The sequence below is a fragment of the Coccinella septempunctata genome, chromosome 5 (assembly GCF_907165205.1).
Source record: "Coccinella septempunctata chromosome 5, icCocSept1.1, whole genome shotgun sequence".
Lineage (NCBI taxonomy): Eukaryota > Metazoa > Arthropoda > Insecta > Coleoptera > Coccinellidae > Coccinella > Coccinella septempunctata.
Window position 1 is genome coordinate 39,803,744 of NC_058193.1, and position 25,747 is coordinate 39,829,490.

General features: G+C 35.6%; 1 protein-coding gene across 3 annotated transcripts; it reads left to right on the plus strand.

Annotated features, from left to right (window-relative positions):
* The first annotated feature begins 112 nt into the window (after positions 1-112).
* On the plus strand, positions 113-22,317 carry LOC123312917 (ABC transporter G family member 20). 3 transcript variants are annotated; one of them, XM_044897501.1, is made up of 10 exons: positions 113-146; positions 775-871; positions 17,530-17,754; positions 18,731-19,045; positions 19,119-19,320; positions 19,424-19,720; positions 20,273-20,804; positions 20,884-21,070; positions 21,130-21,218; positions 21,336-22,317. In XM_044897501.1, the coding sequence occupies exons 1-10, from the start codon at positions 128-130 to the stop codon at positions 21,812-21,814; spliced, it is 2,442 nt and encodes an 813-aa protein (XP_044753436.1). In that variant the 5' UTR covers positions 113-127; the 3' UTR covers positions 21,815-22,317. The 3 variants fall into 3 exon arrangements, with proteins under 3 accessions (XP_044753436.1, XP_044753437.1, XP_044753438.1); XM_044897502.1 differs by lacking the exons at positions 113-146; positions 775-871 and adding an exon at positions 10,242-10,483; XM_044897503.1 differs by lacking the exons at positions 113-146; positions 775-871; positions 17,530-17,754 and adding an exon at positions 18,576-18,627 and having other exon boundaries at positions 18,679-19,045.
* Positions 22,318-25,747: the final 3,430 nt, after the last annotated feature.

Sequence of the window (25,747 nt, forward strand, 5' to 3'; positions counted from 1 at the left end):
TAACTAACTGAATTAGTCCTCAGATATATCTTCCAACAATAAACAGCTTTAATGCTGATATATGAGATTTTTTTCTCGTAAAAAAGTTTTAGTGATTTCAGTTGGAAAGGCGGACAGTAGACTGTGAATGAGAGTGGAAAAAAGAGGTCAGTCTTTTATGAAAGCTGAGCATCTTGAGTACAATCAAATGTTTTTAACAAAACTACCACCAAGTATCTACCGCATATAATTGAAATAATGAATTTGAGCTGATTACTGTTATATATTATTTTCTGTAATTTCTTGATACATTGTTTTGCAGTCGGTGTCCAATCACTTTTACGTCATTACAGACACAAAGTACAAGGACGTCGATGTTGAAAACAACTCATTCTGGTTCTGATCCATTTTTGTGTCTTCGATGATCATGGGGAATTTTGGGATCTAGACGTGAAATTCGAAATAAATTGCCCAAATTTTATTCAAAATTGTCTTCTTGACTCTCAAGAAGACAAGAAAATGAAGAATAAGGAAGCATTTATCGCTGACATTTCAAATGATGGACTGTATAATTTTTCCACAAGTCATTTTCCACCTACAAGTCAATTTCCTTCTGCTGATATTCTAGAACTCACATTATTTATACATGGCCTATAATTTTACTGAGTTTAACGAACTTTTGCGTCCCCTCAACATATATTATTCAGGAAGGATTTCACCACTTGCTAAAGTTCCCTCTATTTCCATTTTCATTTCGTTGTCGCCCTCAAACGTTTGTTCAACTTTTTTTGGCAGATATGGGCTTGGACAAAGATGAGTCCAACTTGGAGGAAATTACGACAGACGATGATAAGGTGAAAAAGATGTTTGGATGGAGCAATTACACTATAAGGTCAGTGGAAAAATTGATATACAGTGTGAATCTTCTATTTTTCAATCAATTTCAAGAGTTGGGAGTTCTTATGGAATTAAACACTTTTTTCGTTTGGTAAAAGATATATTCGTTTCGATGCAAAACTTTAGGCAACTACATAGCTGTTCTAAAAGTTGATTAAATGAGAACTCTACCAAGTTAGATTGGAACTTTTATTTCTTTGTTTAAATCCATAATTTAACAACTCAAATAAACTTACTTGAAAAAAATAGTACTGTTAGATCCCACCTTCTCAAAGTTCCAGCTTAGCAGCAATATCCGGAAGATTAGTAGTGGTACAACCCATAAAGTATCATTCGATTCTCAGCCAGTGCCAAGGTATAGTTGAGAAGGACCTAGTTAGGAGATGAACTCGACAATTTTTTTTAAACCTCATGAATATTCCTTACGTGGAATCGTTCGGGAAAAAATCAAAGGTCGCTATTAATTCAATTCATCTGACAGGAACTGATTATTAAATTACATTTTGGCATCATGGTCGACAAGATTTCGACTATGGAAGTGTGATTATGGTACAGAAGAGCTTTGGCATGCGAGTGGTAGATATTAGACTTATTATCCAATTAAGCTTTGGAATTAGGCATGAAATTAATTATATCCCTCCAGATTGTACGTTTTTAGACTTGTAGTTTCCGAAATTAAGACGCCATACTTTTTAACTTATGGATAATATGTATAAATGTCAATTTTAATGGATGATTTCCACGTTTTTTAATTTTTGCAGTAGTATAAACGAAAAAATTTACAATTCATGGAAAAGTCTAGCTTAATCCACATCGAAAAATCCCTGAATACAATACAGCTTATCCATATGAAATATTTGTTTATAATAAGAGCTTTCAACTAAGAAATCTCAATCTTCTGAGCGTCCTCGCAGATGTAAATCTTGTCATGGTGTTAGAAACCTGCTAAACACAATCTGTCTATCTCACATCTAGTTCTTTCAGGTACGCGTGCACCTGAACATCCTGAATTCTCAGCAAGTTTGTTGAATATTCATCACAGTTTGCAACTATCAGATCAGGCTCGGTTTGGGTCGAGTTTCACAGTTCTTTGATCTTTGAATCGTTTACGAGCACAACACAGAATGGTTACGAGAACGGCTCTGAAGTGGGTTAACGATTACATAAGACATTTAACAGGAAATAATCTCACTTTCTCTCAAAAACACCTTGGGGTACATCCTATACATATGAAAGTTATTGCATTCCGTCTCAGATCGTTATTTCACATTGGAGTTTACCATTACCTTGCGAACACAGCATCACTTTGATTGCGTCTGATTAGTCATGAAAAATAGAGGCGTTTTGATCACCTGATGATCACCAAATGTGGAAAATATGTACAGCCCTTTAATTTAAAGTTCCCCCATTTTCTCTCTTTGGCAGGACTAAAAGAATTCTGAAATTATAAATAAACATTCATAATTGCATACATAATATTGTCCACGCATTGAAACTTTTAACTTCTAGTTTAAAATAGAATTTCCATATTCTAATTCTTCAGGTTTCTGGTTAAATCATGATTCATTCCTTTTTGTGATGCGATATGTTCTAAAATTCCCGAAAATTCACCTAGTACGCAATCGAAAACTCGAATTAAGGACGTATTTCCCAATTTAGAATTCAAGGATTCCATCCAAAACCTGAAGTATATGCGAAAGACGGTTTTTTCATATGAACTCTTGTATTTTGCAACTTTCTCCTTATGTAACGAAATGGGCATGTGTCATACGTATTACGGCAAGTCTTGAAATAATGTCTGTCTTCACGAGGGGCTACGTGCTTAGCTAGTCAAGCACTATATAAGCGATCTTGACACACTTATGAAAAAGATCAAACGGTTTAAGTAGGTGAAACTGAAAATTCTGAGAAGATAGGCGAGGGAAGGTTATGATCCTCATCTTTAGCAGGATTTATGTTCTGGGACTCGTTGTGGCATCGTCCGTCACGCACTTGCGATTTAACACCTTTGGACTTTTTGCTGGTTTTCTGAAATTACAGGTTTACGAGACCACTGAAGCATCGTAGACACCGCGTCCAGAAAATACCATCTCATGTGTGAAAAATCGTAATTAACAATTCCTCGAAGAAGGTACACATGCACCAGAAAAGCCTTGACGGCCATTTACAAGATATGTTGAGTGTTGTCCCATACAAAAATTTTCACATCGGAATACAATGAAAATTGGAACCTTTCAGTACCGAAAAATATTGTAGAGCGTGCAATAAGTAATACACCGAGCTATTTAAATTGACATAACGTAGACCCCTTTTGATTTCAACACAAGAAATACCACAGAAATCTGAGAAAAATAAATAAAATAATAGTTCTCAATCGCTATGACATGTAAATCGAAGCCAGATGTGGTCGAGTCTCATTAAAACATTAATTGACAATTAAAAGAGAATGGAATCGATTTCAATACTTGTGTCATGTTTGTTCGTCATGATGACTACGTAAAGGGATAATAGCCAGTCCAATCACTAATAAGATAGGTATTACTTTATTTCTTCATGGTCAATTTACATTTCCTAATGGATAACAAGGTCATGGTATCCCACACCAAAAAATCAGGATTTGCCTATCGGAGATTATCTTGATGGAGGCTAAAATGAAAAATAGAAAAAACATATCTTGGAATGTTTTCTTACATATAGGTTTGAGCTCTGGTTTCGTTTTTTTTTAATATGGAAATGAGTTGAGGGACTTTTAGTAGGTGCTTATACCTGCATAGCTGATAGCGACAATGTTGTACCTGAAAACTCGAAGTCATCGAGAAAAACCTGATGCATGGATCAACGTCAAGTGCATGAAAAAAATTAATTAGCAATAAGGAAACAAAACCTTGGCCATTTAAATTTAATGGATTGAAGACGCATTTACCTAATTAATCATACATGTTTCTTCCGAAAGATAAATGTCCTCTGTCACTTGACTCGAAACTCTATAGCCTAGACATATACACGTTAGAATTAAAAAAATCCTACGTTATCTACAAGAAAAAACAAAACCGAAGATACGAGCATGAATGCCTTGAAAATCGAACTTTGACCTCAAACCATCATTCTGTAAGTTTCTTATTCTTACTTTGTATTCAAGAACAACGTATGGTTCGCTGTAATAATCTTCTTTCGGCACTTCATGGTTCAATGAGATGTGGTAATACATCATAGCAATTTAATTTAAGTAGCGCAAGTCATCCTGTGAACTCTAAAGAAGGTCACTCGACAGTTTGTTTGGGTATTTCTTGTGGGGAAATCCAAAGCTGATGGTAGTGACGTAAATGCAAGAACTTGTTCCTACTAGGCGAGTTTGAGTAGTTGAAACTGGAATTGTAAATCGGTTTCTTTGGCGAAAGGCTCCATTGGATTATCCGTTTTTCTTTTTATTTCAGGTCTAGTTCCGAGAAATCAGGATTTTCCTTGGTAACGGTATGCTAAGGAATTCCTGATAAAGATTCCTTAAGACTATCACGATTTCCACTTAGAATTATTTATTTCTCAGAGAAAAAAGCGGTTCTTATAAATTGTTCTTTTGAGATACAGTTTTCTAAAGGTGGCACCTGAAAATCAATTGTTATTTTTCCTAGAAACCAGAAAACTTGCCCTTTTACCCTCTGAAACTTCAAAGGTCCACAATGAATATCCTGTTCGCAGTTAACTTTTGAGTTAATATTTTCCTCACCGAGATCCCACCTTGAAATTTCATTTCGTGAAGCCACATAAAGTTGTACGTTCACATAACATTTAATATTTGCATTGTAAACGTAAAACAAATAGAGGTCGAGCCATGTGACGTTGGTCAAAATTGCGGGTAATGAAAATTTACAACTTCATTAGTCGGAGAAAAAAAAGCAATGAACTTTTTTTGCCGCAGAGATCATCAATACAATGGAAGATATAGGCAGGCAACCATTTCGTTTTTGATGGCTTTTCTATAGTCTAATGACATGTGAATCATCTAATTCCTTCATTACGTACCGAAATAGGAATATAATGTCTCTAGTTTTTTCCATGATTCCGATGAACCTGAGAAACTAACTACCCATCCTCTATAGGATGTAGATTGAATATTTTCGGGCTAATACAATATTTTATTCCGTTAGCTCCAAAGGGTAAGTCCTTATCGAATTGTATTGACCCATGCACCACAAGAAGATCGTATACAAAGTGTTTACTGAAGATGCGACATGTACCATATTTGACCCCATATTTCTGCAAGAAATATACAAGGAATCAACTCCTGCATTCTATGGTGTTACTTGGTCAGTAACGCTGTGTTATCCTCATCATCATCTCAATATATCTCAAGGTCCACGTCAATATAACTTGTCATGTGCACCAGACACTACATTCCCCAATTAAAAGCTACTTCTTTTCGTGTTAATTTTTTTTGAGGATTTGAGCTACGTGCGCCAGTCTGAATATTCGTTAGCATCTCTTCCTGCATCATTACTTTTTGCTCCGACACTGGGCATAATTAAAAAATGAAGACCGAGGTTTTCGACTTCTGATTCGTAAAACTACGCTGAAAAAACTCGTTCGGCAGGTAGGTAATTCATATCTGTTTGGGTATAGGAAATATGTGTACAGGTACTATTTTGCATGGCTATGAAGTTCGCCACATCATCAATATGTATTTATGTGTTGCGTCAGAGGACTCTAGAAGATTGATTCTTTCTCTGCTCGTAATTTTTGTGTGCGAAAAATTAAAAAAAATTGCTGTTGCGTCATTGTATTCCATTAGTGTACAAAGATTCACGCTCACAAAACTGCATAACCTAAACTTTCCAAAATGGAAAATCGTTCAGAATGATGCCTGTTCTACACTAATTGACATCAAAGACCCATCGATGGAGGAATGCATGAAAACACGTGATTGTCTGTTACCAACCTGCTAGATCAACACTAAAATTGATATTACGTATAATTGGATGTTGATGGGCGTAGTAAATGATCACCAAATTCAAACTCAATCAAAATGAATGCACGTACCACCATTACGTAGCGTTGATGTCATTATAATGTGGTGAATGTTCAGAACATCGAGACGGAAAAGTAAGAGGCACTAGCAGTAGCCTCTGGGTTTTTTTCACCTTGAAAGAGGGATTTTTCTGAGAATTGTTCGAAAGGAAATGCTGTAGATTCTTGGTCGACGAAAGATGTGGTTCACACTTGAAAACCCACAATACTTTCGAGCTACACAAAAAGACCCAACAGTTCATATATATTTTAGAAATGCGTTCTTTCTATGTATATGTAATCACAGCAGTTAAATATTTTGTTGTTGCTTAGCTCTATGAAGTTACATACTCTGAGTTTCATGAGTATTTCCCCATTAATTCCTGAAGATTCAGCCACTTATCTCTTAATTCTCGTGTTAAATTGTAAAAGTTGCAAAATAGGAACAAAGAATACAAACCAGGCAGTTAACGATCAGCTTTATAGCTAGTAAAAAAACTATACAACATTTTTGTTGCAATCGAGCAACAATTCAATTAAGAACTCCTCAGCTACTTCATGCATAATGTCAATAATTTCTCAGTTGCTTATTCATTCGGGGAATGGATTGTATTGTAAGATTGTCATCTATCATCTATTCTATTCCGAAGAATGATACTTGCATAATGATTGTGCACTTCATTTGATGTGAATCACTCAACTTTTACTTCGATTGCTTGTTGAAGTCTCTTTGTTTTGCCAATTATCTTGTTAATCGCCTTGTGTTTAAATTCGTCAAAAAACGATCACTGGCATGTCCGATTTCAAGGGGTTATATTTTGGGTTAACGGGATTAGTAGATTATCGATAAAACCAACTGTACATTAAGCAGCAATATTCCTCTGCAGTCCAATAAATCTTTTTTATTACGCTTGGTGAACTCTAATAAAGAATTGTTTCTTCACTTTTTTGATATCCCTCACAGCGAAGTGACATTATTCTTGTAACAATCCATTAATTAATGCAGCCATATTCGAGTGTCCATTACTTAACTCAACGCGAATGATATACCATTAAACTTCAAAAACAAGCAAAAAATCTATCCGACATATTCGATAGGTAATTATTCCTCTTGAAGGATCTTTTCACATTTATATTAATGACAGCCACAATGCTAATGTTGTTTTACACGAGGATGAGAAAAACATTCGCCAGTTTTAGATGTCAATTTTTTACCGGCGTTTTTTCTGGCTAAACGGTCTTCGACCTTCGATTTAATAATTGTATATAGGAAACTTTGTCCGAATTGAACCGTCGTGCCCAATTTTAATATCAAGACATTGCAGATTTTCAGTTATGTCCGCCAGAGATGTTCAATTAAGGTTTTGACCTTAGTTTGGCGATCAAATTAATTTTAATGGATCGTAGCGATGATATAATCGGCATATACTACATAATTTTGTAAGTACCGAGTGGGAGAGGTGAAAGGGGAAAATCAGCTGATTCATGGGGCTGTAAAAATGCCAAACTAAAGACGAACAACCGGAGCAGGTCCAGCAAATACTCTCAAACCGGGAGCCATTTCGAAAACTCGAAATTTTTGACGTTTACCAAATGGAAAACTAAACAAATCTACGTCAGTCGTGAGTTGGAAGGTTGGAAATTCAATTGTGCTCATCCTCCTAACCTCCTTTCAACTGCATATCATTTTCTGTTCATAATTCGCGAAAGATTTCACAACCTCTCCATACCAATGGCCTTTTACTGAGTCCGAATATATGAATTACGAATTCTCGAAATATGCTCTGATTTCGAAACCGCATGTGCCAATTCAATTATCAAAAAGTGTATTGAACCTATGAAATGATACGATTATTCTCCATTGTTTGTTTGCTACACAATATAGGCATTGACACTTGAAAAGGGGGAATATTCTGAAAATTTTGGCGAATCTTTTCCAACAATGAATCTTTCTAAAAAAGCTGCCTTAAAGTTTTCATATAGGGAAAAATTTTGTAGTTGCAGATTATACAGTATTCATTCAAGAGTAATCATTCTTGAAATAATAGGTTTTTGTGAGTTATTTTCCTCATGGAGCTTTCATTTTTCTATGATATGTAAACTCTGGAGAAATTAGAATGTGCGGGGTAGTTTTCGTGAAAGTTGAGCATGCATGAAAGTTTAGGTTTCGAAAATGCTCATTCTATAATGTCATGAACGTTCTTGAAATTCTTGAACCGGAAATCAATCTTTCAACGAATTGGTATTGCTTTGTTGGACAACTTGGGCTTGTTTTATATAAGAGATAATGATATTTTATTATATCTGACGTAAAGCAGCTGAAAGTTTTGTTATGATATATAGATATGGCTATGAAATTATTCACTTCAATCATAGGAAAGCCGAATACCTTTTTCCCGTAGCGTTGTTGAAAAATTGTGACGTAGTAATTATTCTAATTGCATATATTCAAATATGTAGAACGATTTTGTAACAAGTAATCCATCTCTCAAGAAATCACGAACATTCTTTAGTTTCTTTCGTCCAAAACTCAAACTGAACTCGACTTACGAAGCATAACTGTAAATGATATCCTTATATGTTATTTGACTTCGAAAAAAATATGTTTCAATCAAGCACAGAAGTTTCTCACACCATATATTTCGAGTTGGAGGATTTATAGTAACAGGAAGAACAGTTTCGCTAATACTGAATACCAAATCAAGGACGGAAATGGAATTAATAATAAATTCAATAATATTCATTCGGAGTTACATAAAGTTGACCACGTATTATGCGGCAGTATCGGCTGATGGAGATCTAGATGAGAGAAATTTCACTTTTAACCCATGTAACACTCACTGGCAGAATGTTACACACTCATGGGTGGCTTAAATTCCGCAGTAAAGATGATTGCGACTGGCATATTATTGGTTAACCAATACCTTCAAATTGGAGGTAGTTATAGGTAGTAAGATTTCTTTTTTATTGATGCTCTCAAAAGTATTATTTTAGAGCTTAATGTTCATTTCCATAGACCCAACAAAAGTTTTTCCGGAGCCACAAAATATTGTTATCTCAGGCTTCAAAATTTACTTACCACTCGATAAAGTGTCCTTTTGAAGGAATACATAGTTATCATGAGATTCCGGTCACATAAGGAAGCATATAAACACGAACTACTTCTTGAATATTAAAACTCATTTGACAAATATTCTTTTCATATTTTCCCAAATGATTCAGAGGAAACAAGTTATTCGTGGCATGATCTGGTGGAGCCTTGAAGTTCTCCAGATATTCCGAATCATGTCTGGTATGGTTCAAAACCTTATGGGTAGTTTGCTGGAATATGTAAATTTTATGGCTTTATACCTAGTCTCTTTACTTAGCCTTGAGTAAGAATGAATCTTCCTTTGTGTGGGCCTCTTGATGAAGTATCGTATTACGCAGTTTATCTTTTATTTTGGCTATGAAAAACAATGGCATCTTATTGCCATGGGCTACAGGGAGTCAAGGATGGTTTCATGTTAAGCCACGGAAATAATTTCGTTTTTCATTAATGATATGTAATTAGAATACAAAAAAAGTCTTTGGAAGACAATTATTTCTATTCCGGAAACAGTATTTAAATTCAAATAGTTCCAGTGCTTTATGAATTTATAAGTGAACAAGAACCTTCTCTCAAAGCTGGCTAATGTGAAGAAAATTTCCATGATGTATTTTACTTTGATGGTAATACCATCACTTATTGATTCTGTCAAGATTTTGTGCTGTCATAGGAGGTCTAGGAGAAGTAATGATGGTTTGATATATTCTAATAATAAACTTCTTCAATGGGGAAACATGAGATCAAAATTTTAATTGATTTTCTCACAATTTACGTCTCGAAATTTAGACTTTTTCTCGAAAATATTGCAGGTAAGTCTATGAAACTGCAACAAAATGAAATCGTGTGTTTGGCCCAAGTAGTTATTGTGTTGAACTAAGCCAATTTGAGTTTTGTATTTTGGTATATCACAGTTTGTTTGTCCATCTTCGTGACGAGCAGAGTGTATGGCTCTCACTTCCAAGTGTCAGCTTCGAGCCTCGCTAGATTCATAAGTTTTTCTTGAAATTTGGGTGGGAAATGATTTGAAATTCGTTTTCGACGTGATCCAAAATTGATGGCTCGTATTTCCCGAACGTTCCTGGAAAGTAAATCGTCAGTCGAATTTGATGGACCAACGATCGATATATCATTATCGTTTTCATTGACCAGGAAACAATTTGAGATATGCCATTATTCGCCATCTGAGGACCATTAAGTATGTATGTAGTTGGAAGGCGAGGTGTCAAAGTTTGACTTGTGAAATGCGGTTCAAATAAAGGTATCAAAACCTTGTGGTCATCAGTGTTTGGCTGGTAGGGGAGTTGGAGAACAAGCTCGCCAAAGATATCGTGGTGTGCGCTGGTAGCTGGTAGTACTGCCGACAGCCTGCGTTTGATCGGATCTGGAGTGCGACCAGTGTGAGTGCCCGAGTTTTTAAAGTGCCATTTGGTTGTTCGATCTGAGTGCGACCAATACGCCGATTTCAGTGGATTTACTGAATGTGCCTTTTGGTGTAGCTGAGTTTCTTTCTTAGTTTCTGTGAGTAGACATTCCAACTCTTTTACTTCGGGCAGTTTTGCATGATGAGCACTTTTCATCGAAGAGTTTCCTCCTCTCATTGAAATTCCAAAAAATTTTCCACAATTTAATATGAAGTCTTTATAGTGAACCAGTTTTTCTTTGAGAATTTAGTTAAGTTTCCTCGTTTTTGATTCTATGATGAACCTTTTTCATTTCTAAACAAACTCAAAGCCATAACTAACAACAAGTTCCTCCAATATCACCAGAGAGAACTTGATCAAACCAATATTTTTGCTAATATTGATAAATTCACTTTTTCTGGGGTTGAAGCAGCATTTAGTCAGTTCGCTGCCTGGATGAGGGACCGCCCTAGTTATGAATGCTTCGAAATTTTTTTTGTTTTTGTTTTTTTGAAGAGATTCCTCATGCAGCAATTGATATTTCTGTATGAAGCACCCTAGCTCTTTTTTATCAAATTATAGGTAAAGATTTTATTCGAGTTTCTTTTGAGGAGTGTAGATTTTCTTTCGCTGTATGTATTACAATGAATATTAGTTTGAAAAACAAACAGTCAAATGAGAATTGATCGAACGATAGCTATCCAAAATCGTATTCCTTCCTACATGATATTGAATAAGTATCAAGTAGGTATGCAGGTGAACTGGTGAATAATAGTCATCTGCATTAATTATAATCTATAGCTCTTGAAAACGAATAATGATGTCCAATTAGTAACGAATAATAAATCGATCAGCGTAGTAGAAATATGCGGATAATTCGAACAAAGAAGAAAAGCCTTGGACAGATGAATTTTTACACCAATAAAAATATTTCCGCAATCTCATTTGAATATATTAATAGCTGTTTTATTGTAGTTTCGCTGCTTAAAAGTATCCGGATATTTATAAAAGAACATTAATTTTCACTGGAAAGCTAGTTTCTTGTAAGCTCTTACCATAAGTAAATATTATATTGAGAAAATATTGACTTGCTAATTGACGATGAATTTACCTACGTGAATTCTGTTAAAGAATTTTCATGAAATATTGTCTGATGGGTAAGTCCAACATCCTTGGCTTCGGATTTGATGGAAATCGATTAAAAATGAACTTAATATAACGTAACTAAGATACGATTACTCATTCTTCAATTTGCAAATTTACTCCGTATTTCCTCCAAAACAAATAACATACCTTACTGCAGAATGCGTGACAAGAATCCGGAATTTATGTTGAGGTTGCAAATTTGAATTTTCGATGATTGTATGTGTTTTGAATTTATCTTTAAATTCTACTTGAAATTACACTTTGCCTCTTTCAGAGGTTATCCTTGCTCCACTTCGTAAGTTGCTCAATTTCCTAGGACTGGTAATACCCATCAGCATGAAACCTTGATTTGTTCTGAATTTTTTCGGAATTATAATTGATGGTTTACGTGAAGCCTCTCGCAAAAATCGTTGATCAATTTATGTTGAAGGATTCATCCTCAATCAGTCAAAGCTTTCGAAAATAAAAATGAATATTGAGAAAAAAATTCAATATGATCTTTTGGGGTCATCAACCTACATATCTATTCAATCATCTTTTGTGGTCAATTTAAAATTGAAGAATACAGAGAGGTATTTCCTAGACTGATCGCCCAATTCACAATGGTAAATATTTTCATTTCCATCGCCTCAGTTGACAAACCCAACGAATTATGAAACGCGTAGGTATATTTCTCTATTCTAATCAAATTTTCGCCGAGCATACCCGTTGTTATATAAATATTACATAAGAATTTCTTGACATGGCGATACTAAATGAGAAAATTCCCCATTGCTATATCACATTTCGTTGATTGAGAACAATATCGATGTCTTATATTTGTGGGCTTTGTGTTGGATGCAATATTGCTGGTTCTTTAATGATTTATTGAAGGAAGTTTATGGTTATTATGGCATTTTTATTTTTGCGATCAAATTCTCGAAATTTACTGTCATGTAATGAGTACAAACCCTTGAATTTCATTATACTAAAACTAGATTGCACTAAAACTGTTTTTTTTATGTATTAATATGAAGATGATTCAAATTATTGAGTAGCAATCATCAGACATTAATAGAATTCGTTCGAGACACATTTTCATCAGAAAACTCGAACAGTCCTGTGATAAAAATAAAGCGTGCAAAATCATTTGAATATCCTTATCCGTTGTCTTTTATTAAGCAATAATACAAATTGGAAATTGTTTAGGTGCTATTGAAAGGTATCAGGAAATGGTTAAATTTCTTTGCGATACGATTCATCGCAAGTTTTCGTTTGAATATTCCATTTATCAACAGAGTGTGAGATATAAACACGAAAATAGCCAAGTGGTAAAGTCATACAAATCTAGTGTGTCTTGAAATGTTTACGTGTGACTGAAGGTTTTTTTTTTGAGAAAACCAAGAATTTGAGAACAAAAGAACTAATTCTGACAAATTAACGACTCAAAGTCAGAGTAAAATAAAAATTTCAGCCTTTTCAAACCAGTATCTGTGAATTATCAAATGATTTTACACTTCGACACAAAATTTTCTTTCCTCTTTGCATGACCGTTGATTTTCGAGTCACGAATAGGATTTTTGATTAAAATTTGAGAGGCTGGGAGTCCAGTGCCCACCTTAATATTCAAATTGTGGTCAAGGTCGACGGGAAGCACAAAGAAATGGAATGTCTACAAGACGGTTCTTCAGATTGTTAATTATACACCTGGAGTACGTAATATTCGAATTCTGTAGACTTTGATTCGATTCCGAAGAATAAATGAGGCTACAACGTATGATAAGGCGCAGGAAATGTGAAATAATGACGAAAAATGTGGATTTAGATCTCTTTTAGAACTTGAACCCATTAAGTAAAACACTTTTTCGTTTAATATTCCATTATATTCGGTTTCATTGGAAAGATTCAAGCTACTTAAATTGTGTATTTAAGGAAACCTCCTTCTGGTTACATCAGCTATTTATGATTGTAAAAACTGGCATTTATATGCCTTATATCCCAATTGACGCCATTTCAATGTTTTTTTTTGGTATTCAAGCTATAGTTTATTCAAACTGGAAATCCAATGCAATAAAAATGATTTTTTTATATCTTTGAAAGCACTTAACATCCCAGAACATGAAAATACTTCTTCAATATGACCCATAAAGTTTATTTGTGAAAAATTCGTGAAAATTCATGTAAAATTCCTCAATTTTTCATTGTATTCCGTCTATAACTTCATTAACACTTTTCAATGCAAGAAAGTTATCTCGAATTCTAATTGATAATATAACTGACCATTATTCTTCTTTCTATAAGAATAACAAACAGTTGTAATGAATGTAGAAGTGAAAGACTCCATGGAATCATTTCTGATGCAGAATTACCTGCCCACTGTTGAAGGCTATTGCTTTCCAAAGTAAATATATGTCTACGACTCATGACTGTGTCACCAAATCATGAGTACACTATTCTGAGATAGCTGTTTAATCTTTGACACAAAAGAAGACACAATCGCAACAAAACAGCGAAAAATGGCAAACCTCTCTCATAAAGAATTATCATACAGAATATTCTACCATAATTAGCGCGATGTACAGGCATTCAAATTATCAAGCAACCAAACAATGCATACTTAAATTCTTATTTGCTTCGTACTGTCAGGATGAAGGACAAATATGAAATTTTTCATCCTGTTCTTATTCTTGTGACATCACAATTTCGAAATATCAAGTTCATTCATATATGGCATCAATTCCCTAAGTTTCTTCGATAAATAAATAATGACACTGTTCAACTAGCATGAAATTGCAACAAATTTGGAGGAAATGTTTTATTTGGCTGGAATAGTAGTAGTATTATTAAGGTAAACGATCCTCATTTTATTTTTCGACAATTTCCACCCAACATTTAATCTCATGGCTTCTGTTGAATAAAAAGAGATTTCTCGATAGACCATAGTCCGAGACCAATAGCTGAACTTGTGGGATTGTTCTAGATTTTTCTCTACCGAAAAAAAATCGACCTACCGTTGAAACGAACTAAGTATGACTTTCTAATTTTAATTGCAAAATGATAGTGAATAATCCATTCAAGGTTGAATTCCTTGCAATGGCATTATTACATATGCTCCAAGAGTGAAGCATAGCAATTAGCAATTCGTCAAAGTGGCTATTCGTCTGCTATATCGACAGATACGTGTCTTGGAGTTTAAGTAGTATCAGGTCGTTTTATTGTTAAAGAGCTGGGATGTCATCATTCGGTTGCAGATAGGTTATCTGTTCATGTATGAAGTGTGTTGTTGGTTTTTGGAAGGAATGTCGCTGATAGGTGTGAATATGCCAATTTTTGATTTCAAGGTGTACTTTTTGATTTTTGGTAGTGTAATCTGTGAAGATACGCTGAATATTATTCCACCCATGTTATGTGAATCTTTCCAACATCTTTTTCGTTCTTTTTACGTCTCTTTTACCTTCATTTCAATGAACAAAGACCCCTTCACCTGAACATAAGTAGCTCAACTAATCCGAAGAACAGGAAATAAGTCATGGACTGATGAGTTAGGACATCAGAGCATCCATAAACGTATTCCAAATAAGTTTAAGATAAGAATACTGGATATCTTCGACTAAACCTTTATGATTCTTGAAAAGAAACACTAAGAAACGACAGCATGGCTTTTCTACTTCCAAGAGCTGAACATTAACGAAGTAGCAAGATTGAAATTATGATTTTATCCCACCACATACTTGTCATTAACATTTCTACGTATCTAAAACAATAACGAAACAAAATAGTATATTCGAAAAAGAGTATCCGTGTAATTCAAGAACGTCAGCTCATTCGACATTGCTGGCTAACGACAGCTATCTGCATTGTCCTTCGAGAAATGCTGATTCGCCACCCACACATCAATTTTTCGGTACTCCATCAGAACGTAATCGATTCCTGGTCCATTATCAGTTTAAACGAATTGGAACCAAAATCGAGGAACTGCTTCAATGAGACTCCAATTAGTTCCACATAAAATTGCATAACCGAGATTCCTACAAGGCGGGTTCTTCCAAGATCACTTTCATTGACGATCTGCAGCGCTGCAGACTTTCGCTTTCCTCGATCACCTATCAGTCTTGATTCTAGGACGTCACTTGTCCTACTTTCGTGTGTAAAACCATGAAGTAACAACAATACTTGGAGGGAATTATCACCTGTATAGATTAGGTTGTCCTACGCTGGCGATTGTTTACATTGTTTGTTTACTGATTTGTCCATTGTGATACTTTTCGTTTGCTACTTAGTCGGGTTTTATTCAATTATAATCGTTTCTTCGGATATGAATAGGTTAGCGCAGTCATTCGGAATGCCGGCCTGTATGTGAAGATTTTCTTGAAGCGGAAAATTTATATTCCTTGGATACTGACGAACATTAGAGAGGGTTCCATCACTATGCCAGTCTTGGAAACATGGAGCATGAAAAAAAACTTGATTTGGCTTCTGAACTTTGGAGTCATGTGTGCTTTTCGAGAGAGCTTCTAGTTCTTCGTTTACTAATCTAATACAAAAGATGAGGATATTAAATTACTTTGTACCTCGAAGATGCCACAAGAAATGGCCTTCTTTTGAAGACGTGGTCTACCACTTCTAGGTATTTGATGAACAGTCCTAGTGGTCAAGTACAGTGAGAGAAAACGTGATATCACAATTTGGCCTCAACAGCAGATGAAACGACTGATGGGAAAATCCTTAAAATCTGTGTTTCTGGCACATACTAACTTTTCCTGGATGTTGTCTGATATGTCTAAGTGAAATATCGAAAAGATTGTTATAGGATATCTCAATAACAGCTGGTCTATGCTGAGGTAGAACAATCAATTTAATTTTTGGATCAAAACGATACAAAGTGAAGATCACAATAGATCCCAAAAACCCACCAAACCTTCGATTTCAAACCTTGAAAATTGTGAACAAAATTTGCCGATAAGTTACCTATTTCTCGAGAGGTGTGTTGAAATATTGGCACCTCAAGCCCACACCTTACCGAAAAAATGCTAATGATCGATTTCAACTAGGTAAACCTCAATTAGACGTTTCTAATAGATATTTTCATCAACTGAAAGTGCTCAGGGTTGACAACTAACGAGAGCCGGTTTTTTCCGATGGCATTAAACTCTGGAACAAGTCGATTCTCATGACCCCATAGAAAATTGGTGTCAGCTACTAGTAGGACTGAGTATACCTCATTCGTTTTCGTCCATTTTCTTCAAGAATATCTCTTTTTCGGACTATAATTGAAATGAATGTTGTAGCAATTCCAGAAGCAAATTTTATCATTACCTAGATTGTAGGTTTGCTTTGGGTGAAAAATAAAAAAGGTTCTACTATTCAATAAGTTACTTTCATGTGTAAATTATCTCAATTATTGAATTCTACAGATCATTTAGTTATTGATTTCGGTGAAATTGACTAAAACGATTGGATTATTCTCGAAAACTTCAATTGAAATTGCAACATAGTCATAATTGAGTTCTAACAAAAAATTGTTTTCAATGATATGGTCAATTTGAATAATTTCCATGATACCAGTTCCCATCGGTATCCTTTCCATAAATGATCGTACATTACAACAAATATCATGGATATTAGATAGACACAAATGAGCTTGATTGGATAATGACTGTACCGTGTTTACATATTAAATGCATTAAGTTATTTGGGAATTGAATTGAGGAAGATACTTTTTTCGTATACTCAGGTTCGATCGAAGGATTCGTAAAACGTTCGAGATCCGTACTTAATGATTCTCGCTATGCAAAAAAATTATTAATGGTTTAATTTTCACGGAAACTCGAAACGAAAAAAATGACGAATAAATTAAGATCTCAAAGTTCAAATTCCTGGAACGTGCCTCGAAAAGCTATAATTTCAAATTGTAAACCTGAGCTATACGCTTTTTTTGGTTTACAAGGATTTCCATGGAAATATTAACAGTACTATTATCACCATGTCTTGATGACCATTCGGCTTAAGTACTCAGTAAAATTTTTCTATTCTTTACAGAGGGGGTTCAGCGATGGGCGAAAAGGTTGAACCCGTTGTTCCAGGACCGGATTTGGTCGGGGTTAGTGTTGAAAAACCATCGCCACTGAACCATCAACAATCTACGATATGGAGTAAAAGGAAACAGGCTGTTTGTGTTCGGCATGCTTACAAGCACTATGGATCGAAGAAAAAACCAAACCATGTCCTCAGTAATCTAAATATGACAGTTGCTAAAGGAACAATGTGAGTAATTCAATATTCAATTTAATAATATAATGAAAATTGGTACCTTAAACCAACAAGGTACAAGCATAACCTTTTGTGGATTGATATCTCTCATTGGTTCTGAATTTCGAATAGACAGCAATGAAATTCGTTTACACAAGAATAATACTCGAAATTTCATATGAACAAATCGATTTCAACAAGCACCGTAATCTGTTATCATCATTAGTATAATTAGATCCCTATGAATCAATTATTAACACACTTATGTCCTGGTAATAATACATCACGAAAATTATTGTGTATGTCCTTCACTTAACTCAACCAAGCCAAAAATTCTCACACGATGAATTATGAATGACTGTTTTCAATTAAATTATACCTGAAATGAATCACCTACTCTACAAGACATCGTATTGTGAAAGACAATTCGGATCTGCTAGACTAAAATAGAAAGTGCCAATTAGTAACTGAATGATCTCCAAACTTTGTAAGAATTATGTATTGCATAAAACAATCACAAAGAAAGAGCAGTTTATATTTAGATACTATGGGGTTAGATCACTTATAAATGAACTCTTTCAGAAAACAATTTCAGAATTTCGATTTGTAACTTTTACTGAAATGACTCAATGAATCATCGAATCAGTGATGGGATGCTTGAGTGTTAAACCCTGTATGTCTTTTTTTATTTTTGTATAAGTGAAAATTAATTAGCAGAACCACTCAGTCGATGATTACAAGTGAATCATCAAACCAGTTTTTAATTGAGATTATATCAAAAAACAACATTCGGTGAAATATATTATGGAAGTTCCGGAAAAAATATCGCACGTAATTTTATTCTGTATTGAATGTTGTTGTCCTGGATTTATTTCACGAATTACAGATTTTCTGAATCGATTTCGAATATCATAACATTAAAAGGTCTTAAAAATTCAGACACCCATGGTAGAAAACTTATGACTTCTAAAGACCTGTTCGATCTTTTCAGATATGGTCTTCTGGGGGCATCTGGATGTGGAAAAACAACCCTTTTATCCTGCATAGTGGGCAGAAGAAGACTGAACTCAGGGGAGATCTGGGTGCTTGGCGGAAAGCCAGGAACCAAAGGTTCCGGAGTACCCGGTAAGAGGGTAGGGTACATGCCTCAGGAGATCGCCCTGTATGGCGAGTTTTCCATACAGGAGACCATGATGTATTTCGGGTGGATCTTCGGCATGCTGTCTCCGGAAATCGAACAGAGGTTGGAATTTTTGCTCAACTTCCTGGATTTACCGAGCAAGAATAGGCTGGTGAAGAATCTTAGGTTGGTAAATTCAATTCTTGCGATATGTTCACTTGGTTAGGCTTTTTTCTACAATCTTCTCTTAATTTTCTAGCGGTGGTCAACAGAGAAGGGTATCTTTCGCTGTGGCTTTGATGCACGATCCTGAACTTTTGATCCTGGACGAACCCACTGTAGGTGTAGATCCTTTGCTGCGTCAAAGTATTTGGAACCACCTCGTTCAAATCACCAAGGATGGAAATAAGACTGTGATTATCACCACTCATTATATCGAGGAAGCTAGACAAGCACACACAGTGAGTTCTAATCGATCAAAACCTTTTTTCATTTCAATTCATTTGAACCTCAAAAAATATAGATTTTTCTTCGACATTTTCCAATATGTTTTTTTTTTCGCAGATTGGGCTGATGAGAAGTGGTAAGCTATTGGCTGAAGAATCTCCACATGTTCTCCTATCCATGTATGGCTGCCAATCCCTGGAAGAGGTGTTCTTGTTGCTGTCAAGAGCGCAGGGTCAGATAGGGGGAGCTCAGGTACAGCCAGATGCCAACATAAGCAACAACATCAGTTTGGCTTCTCTGAATTGGAATAAAAAAGACGCTATATCGGTGACGGAGGAGAGTGGAGTTGTTGGTTTGAACTTCCACCAGAGCAAGGAAGTCTTAATACATGACGGAACGAATGGTCATATCGATGTGAGTACCTGATCAATTTAATGATCTTCATCTCGAAATTACATGCAAGAGAATCGTCAAATCAATAAAAACTCGTGGGAAGTAGTAAACTGTTAGTAACAATTTCGAGAGACCTTATAACAGGCGAGTCATTGGTTTTTAGAGAAAGGTTAATAAATTTGTTCATTGGATGAAAATGAAAAGAAATTAAAAAAATTGCATACTGAATCAGATTTGTTATACTCTCGTATTCGTTTCAATTTTGAATTTTTATTGAATCTACTTCGAATTTTATAGTTTTGCGATTGATGTCATACGAAATATCGAATGAGCTTTCCTTATCAGCCTTTTTCCACTGTTGTTACATCAGAAAGTCATTGATTTTTAATTATGAATGATATTATATTGACTGATCAAACTTGGGCAATTTTTCAGTTGTCCCAGTTCATTTGCTGCTTAGTTAAGACCCTAATACGATCCTAGATCGTGTCAAGGCAGTCCCGCACTCTAAATTCTACTGATTTCCATGTGTATGGTTTCCTTTAAAGACTCGATATCTTATTTTTGTTTCAGATAGGAAAAGATTCCTCTGGTAAGGGTGGTATTTCCGATTCTTGCGAAGAATGTGCAAGCTGTTCAGACTGGACAACCAGCGGCAAAATAAAGGCACTCTTACAGAAAAACTTCCTCCGGATGTGGAGAAACGTCGGTATTATGCTCTTCATCTTCGCCCTACCTGTGATGCAAGTCATCCTCTTCTGTCTGGCCATCGGGAGAGATCCTCAAGGCTTGAAACTTGCTATCGTGAACCACGAGAAGAACTACACCAACATGACTTACCAAGAATGCGACTTCCCTTACGGTTGTAAATTTACGAATCTAAGCTGTCGATATCTGCACAATCTGAAGAATTCAACGATAGATAAAACGTATTATCCGGATCCGGAGTCAGCTGTGGAGGCCGTTAGGAAGGGTGAAGCTTGGGGGGCCCTGTATTTCACCGAGAACTTCACCGACGCTCTGGTGGCCCGGATGGCTCTTGGTAAAGATTCCGACGCAGAAACCTTGGATCAGAGTGAAGTGAGGGTCTGGCTTGACATGTCCAGTGAGTATTCCATCCTTAAAGATGTTCCAAAGAAAGACACGAGCTTGAATGAAGAAATAAAAATTATACATGATTTTAGATCAACAAATCGGGGTGATTCTCCAGAGGGATCTGCAGCTGTCGTATCAGGACTTCGCGAAGGACCTTCTGGGATCTTGTGAACAGAATCCAGATCTAGCGGAGATACCGATATCCTTCCAGGAACCGATTTATGGGACTAAAACTCCTTCTTTCACAGATTTCGTTGCTCCTGGTGTTATTCTTACGTAAGTTCCAATCGTTTTGGAGTCATTCGATTTTAGGTAACCTATTTTCCGTTTTGCAGGATCGTTTTCTTCTTGGCAGTCGCTCTAACTTCGTCTGCTCTGATTATTGAGAGGATGGAAGGACTTTTGGATCGTTCCTGGGTTGCTGGTAAGTTTGTTAAAAAATTCAATGCGACTGGATTTGTACTGACCAGAGATATTTTCGTTAGCGAATTATCCCCAAAAAATTTTCAAACATTTTCCAATATTTTCTGCAATTTCACAGGTGTTTCCCCCGGAGAAATCCTCTTCTCTCACGTGGTGACTCAGTTCGTGGTGATGTGTGGACAAACAGCCTTGGTGTTGAGTTTCATGATCCTGGTATTCGGTGTACAGTGCAAGGGTGATATTTACTGGGTCGTCCTACTCACCATTCTGCAAGGGCTTTGCGGTATGTGCTTCGGTTTCGTCATTTCGGCCATATGTGAGCTGGAAAGAAACGCCATACAGCTTGCCCTGGGTAGTTTCTATCCTACCCTTCTTCTCTCCGGTGTTATTTGGCCAATAGAAGGCATGCCCACCATACTGAGATACGTGTCAACGTTTCTTCCTTTGACTCTGGCCACAACATCACTCAGGGCAATGCTGACCAGAGGCTGGAGCATGGTAGAACCGGACGTGTACTACGGCTTCGTCTCCACCATCGTTTGGATAGTGCTCTTCTTGACAATAAGTTTAATAGTGCTGAGATTCAAACGCGGATGATGAAGATGACGCAACTGGAGAGGAACATAACTCAGTGAACTTAGTGCTCTTTGAACTCGTTCAGAACCTTCATGTTTTTAAAACATGATTATTTATTTGCCGAAGAACCCTTCAATTCGAAGCGAATGAATTTTGTTGGACCGAAAGAGGTTTTTAGTCATAATTTATACCGGAAACTAACCTTTACTTGCCTCCAAATGATGATGACTTTCAGATACACTTCACTCGACATTTTTTTATACCAAATGAAATTCTGATTGTTGCTCAATTGATTCTGTCTTGCGTTAGTAGAAGACTCTGTACAGTTCTTGGTCGCTCTGGGAAAAAGGAAAGCAATATCTACTCTACTGAAGTCTATTGAAGTATCTGCTGAAATTCTGATGAGAAAGTTCAGTGAATATTTCAAGGGCTTCGGAATCGTATGCTCAAAAGTTAATTTTATGACAATTGTTAATAGTTGGTAATGTGATGTTTTGTTTTAGTATAGGAAATTTGTAAATTAAGATGCGTTTCTCATTTCAATCCCTCCATGTTCCTATTCAGGTAAGATATCTGCGACGGGAAAGATAAAAACCTCAGATTTTACAGAAGAATTTACATTCGTCAACATAAAACATTTATTTAAAAAAAAAATCTCTTCTCAATCACCTCCGGTAGAAAAGTACAAAATTTCGCTTATGATACTTTTAGAAAAAATTATCTCTCTATAATCTTTAATCTTTGACTACTAGCTCTAACTAACTTGCTGCCATCGATGGACCGATTATTGCAAAGTATGCAACACACCTTACATACTACGCTCCATCTTTGAAAACATGCGCCATCTGTGGTCGAAATTTCGAGGCGGAACGATCAGACAATAGATATCTCTTTTACTCTGACAGTGCCATCTATGGCCGAAATATTAAAGTACGATGATGGCGCTCTGTAATAAAAGCGGTATCTACTGGCGAAACAGCCAGGTGCAACAAGCAAAAACTAGATGGCGCTTGATTAGACAATGCCTTCTATGGCCAAAATTTGAAAATAGTTTGTCTATGGTTTCATCCTCTTCGGTTAGATTAACCTAACTATTGTTGTAGATGTGAAGCTTTTTCATTCAAAATTAAAAAATGTGAAGCGTTATATGCACTTTGAGAGATAACTGGTACGTTTCTTAACGTATTTAGTTCACCAATGTGAACGAAAATTCTTGACGAGTGAAATTCCATGATTGGATATTGAAATTGACGAATAACTTTCTCAGAATCCGATTAAAGGATTTCTTTAGAATGCGACTGAATCCATAAAAAAAATTATTCCTATATACAATTTTTTATTATTTTCAATATTTATTAATATATCTACAACACAATTTTTACAGTTACAAATAGGGTAAGTTTCTGGAACATACATTCCGAAATGACTTTAAGGCACATATGTCTTTCTGGATAAACTGATTTATTGAATTTCAAATAATGTTCGAGATTTACAAGACAACCAAATATTGCTATTTTATCCACATCGGAAAAATTTGCTCCTAACTTAAAATCAAAATTAATAAATATATTTATAACCCAGCACCTTTCAATGAGCATTGATTTATCAACAAAATAATACAGTATGTGCAAAAACCTAAGATTATAATTCGGATAGTTATTATGTCTTATACGCACACACTCAAAGTTTTTCGTTCCCTTTAGAACAATTTTCGACCATAATTTTATTTGGCTTGAATTAGTACCAGAAGGTATTGAGGATTTGGGAAGAATCCACATGTAAGATTCAGAAATTTTACGATAGATTTAGGAGGTAAAATATTTGGAATTCAAACGTTCGTCGATACTTCAGAAAACTTATCTTATTTAAAATTGGAAAATTTTCCTTAAACTTTTTTGCCAAATTTCTAATTTCAATTGATGGTCAACATTACCATTTGTTGTTGAATATGTACACAGACACATTCTGAATTATTATTCAATTATAAAATGACAAAAATTTTTCCTAATGAAAATAAGAGCAACTAAAAATATCTTTCTCAAAGAAAAAAATCTGAAATTGGCAAAGGAAGTATATGAATAATTCATAATATGTATGTGAGTTTTACCTAACTTTCATCCTACCTTAAATCTCTCAACATAAACACTCATATAACTCTTACTTCGTGAATTATATACAACATCGAGTTATTAAAAGCAGATATGTTATTAGTAACTTTATAAAAGTAGATCAAGAAACATTCATTATGGAACTTCTTTTACTCAACATCAAGAAACACTTCATTCGACAGGGAAAAGTTTTTTAAATATTCAGGCTTCGAATCTGAACATCCTGTTCGAATTCAAAGAGATAAATTTGTTTAAAATTTTTTTTCCATCTTGATAAATTCCAACATCAATTGGCAAAACAAAATTCGTGATATTCAAAATCAGTATATTAATATTGGTCAATAAATAAACATCGGTATAACAAAATAACTATAAATATAAAATGCTGTAAAAGGAATGTAAAATTCGTCTAAAGCCCAAAATTTAAGAAAAGAATATCGATAAAAAGTCCAGACAGAAAAACCTGTAGGACCTTCAGCTCGTACAATTAAAAATAATTACCACCACAACAATTTCTCCCAAGTACAACAATCTTCAAACAGATCAACTGTTGAAAGGATAAATCCACAAAAAACGACTCATTTCATCCTCAATCAGCATCATTCTAAAAATTGAGTCCGGTATAAGACATAACACCTAGTTACCTCTTAGTCGGTTATTTGAAGCTCTCGAACAAATCGTTATTGAGTTGCTGAAAACCGGTCAAGTTCTGATTGTTGAGGAACTGATTGGTCTCGAACGCTTGAGATTTCTGATTTGTCCTAGGCTGATTGATCGGTGACGTTGGATTGCTGGCAAGTTGGTTCATGCTCGGCGAGGCGCCCTGTTTGGGTTTGGCCACCAGCAGGTTGTCGAGATCGATGTTTAGGTTGCCGGAATTCGTCCAGGTCTGACCTATCGGTTGGGATTTTTGGGGTTTGTCGATGTTGTTGTTCGGCGTGGAAGACATCGGTTGCAACGTTTGAGCTGAGGTTGGCATCAAGACAGATCCTGAAAGGAATATCGGTTGATCGTATAATGTTCCATGTGTAAATGCGATAGGGGTGGGTAATGCCCATGTTCGAAAATAGATGGCAATACCGGAAGAGTATCCTTACGACAAGAAGATAATATAGGAAGGGGGAGCAATAGGAGATCGGAAAAACTCAGGTGTCGCCACAAGTTACGTCACTCCAGGGCGCATTGGCGTAGCCATTTTAATATTAGTCTGAATCTGCCCACCCTACTTTTAGGAGTTGTGTTACAACTTCTGAGGTAGCCAAATGCCCATGATTCACCTTTAACTTGAAGAGTCATAGTTACGTTTTTGGCATTTGCAGGTTATTTTGAGAAATATTGTTTACTTGCTTGAACAAGTCCAGAATAGAATGTTAGGTTTCATCCCTTTTAGCTCTACGATGATTTTTCTGGGAGACCCAACTTTTTGGGAATTTTTCGAAGGTCATCTTTCGAGTAGATTAATCTTCCAGGAAAATTATCGTAGATCTAAACGTGATACATATTCTGAAAGAACAACCCTTCTAGTAATAAATCTGAGAATTTCATCCATTTCCGCACAACCGTTCGGTCTTGAGGAAGTTTTAACGGGACCCAACTTTTTGGGAATATTTCGAAGGTCATCTTTCGAGTAGATTAATCTTCCAGGAAAATTATCGTTGACCTAAACGTGAGACATATTCTGAAAGAGCAACTCTTCTAGTTATAAATTTGAGAATTTCATCCATCTCGGCATAACCGTTCGATCTTGAGTTAGTTTTAACTGAACCCAACTTTTTGGGAATTTTTCGAAGGTCATCTTTCGAGAAATTTCTCTTCCACGGAAATTATCGTAGATCTAAACGTGATA

Bases quoted from the DNA above. Each gene is read 5' to 3' on its own strand.
- LOC123312917 (XM_044897501.1), top strand. The intron at 19,721-20,272 runs GTGAGTACCTGA...TTTTTGTTTCAG, and splicing joins GAACGAATGGTCATATCGAT to ATAGGAAAAGATTCCTCTGG. The intron at 21,071-21,129 runs GTAAGTTCCAAT...TCCGTTTTGCAG, and splicing joins GCTCCTGGTGTTATTCTTAC to GATCGTTTTCTTCTTGGCAG.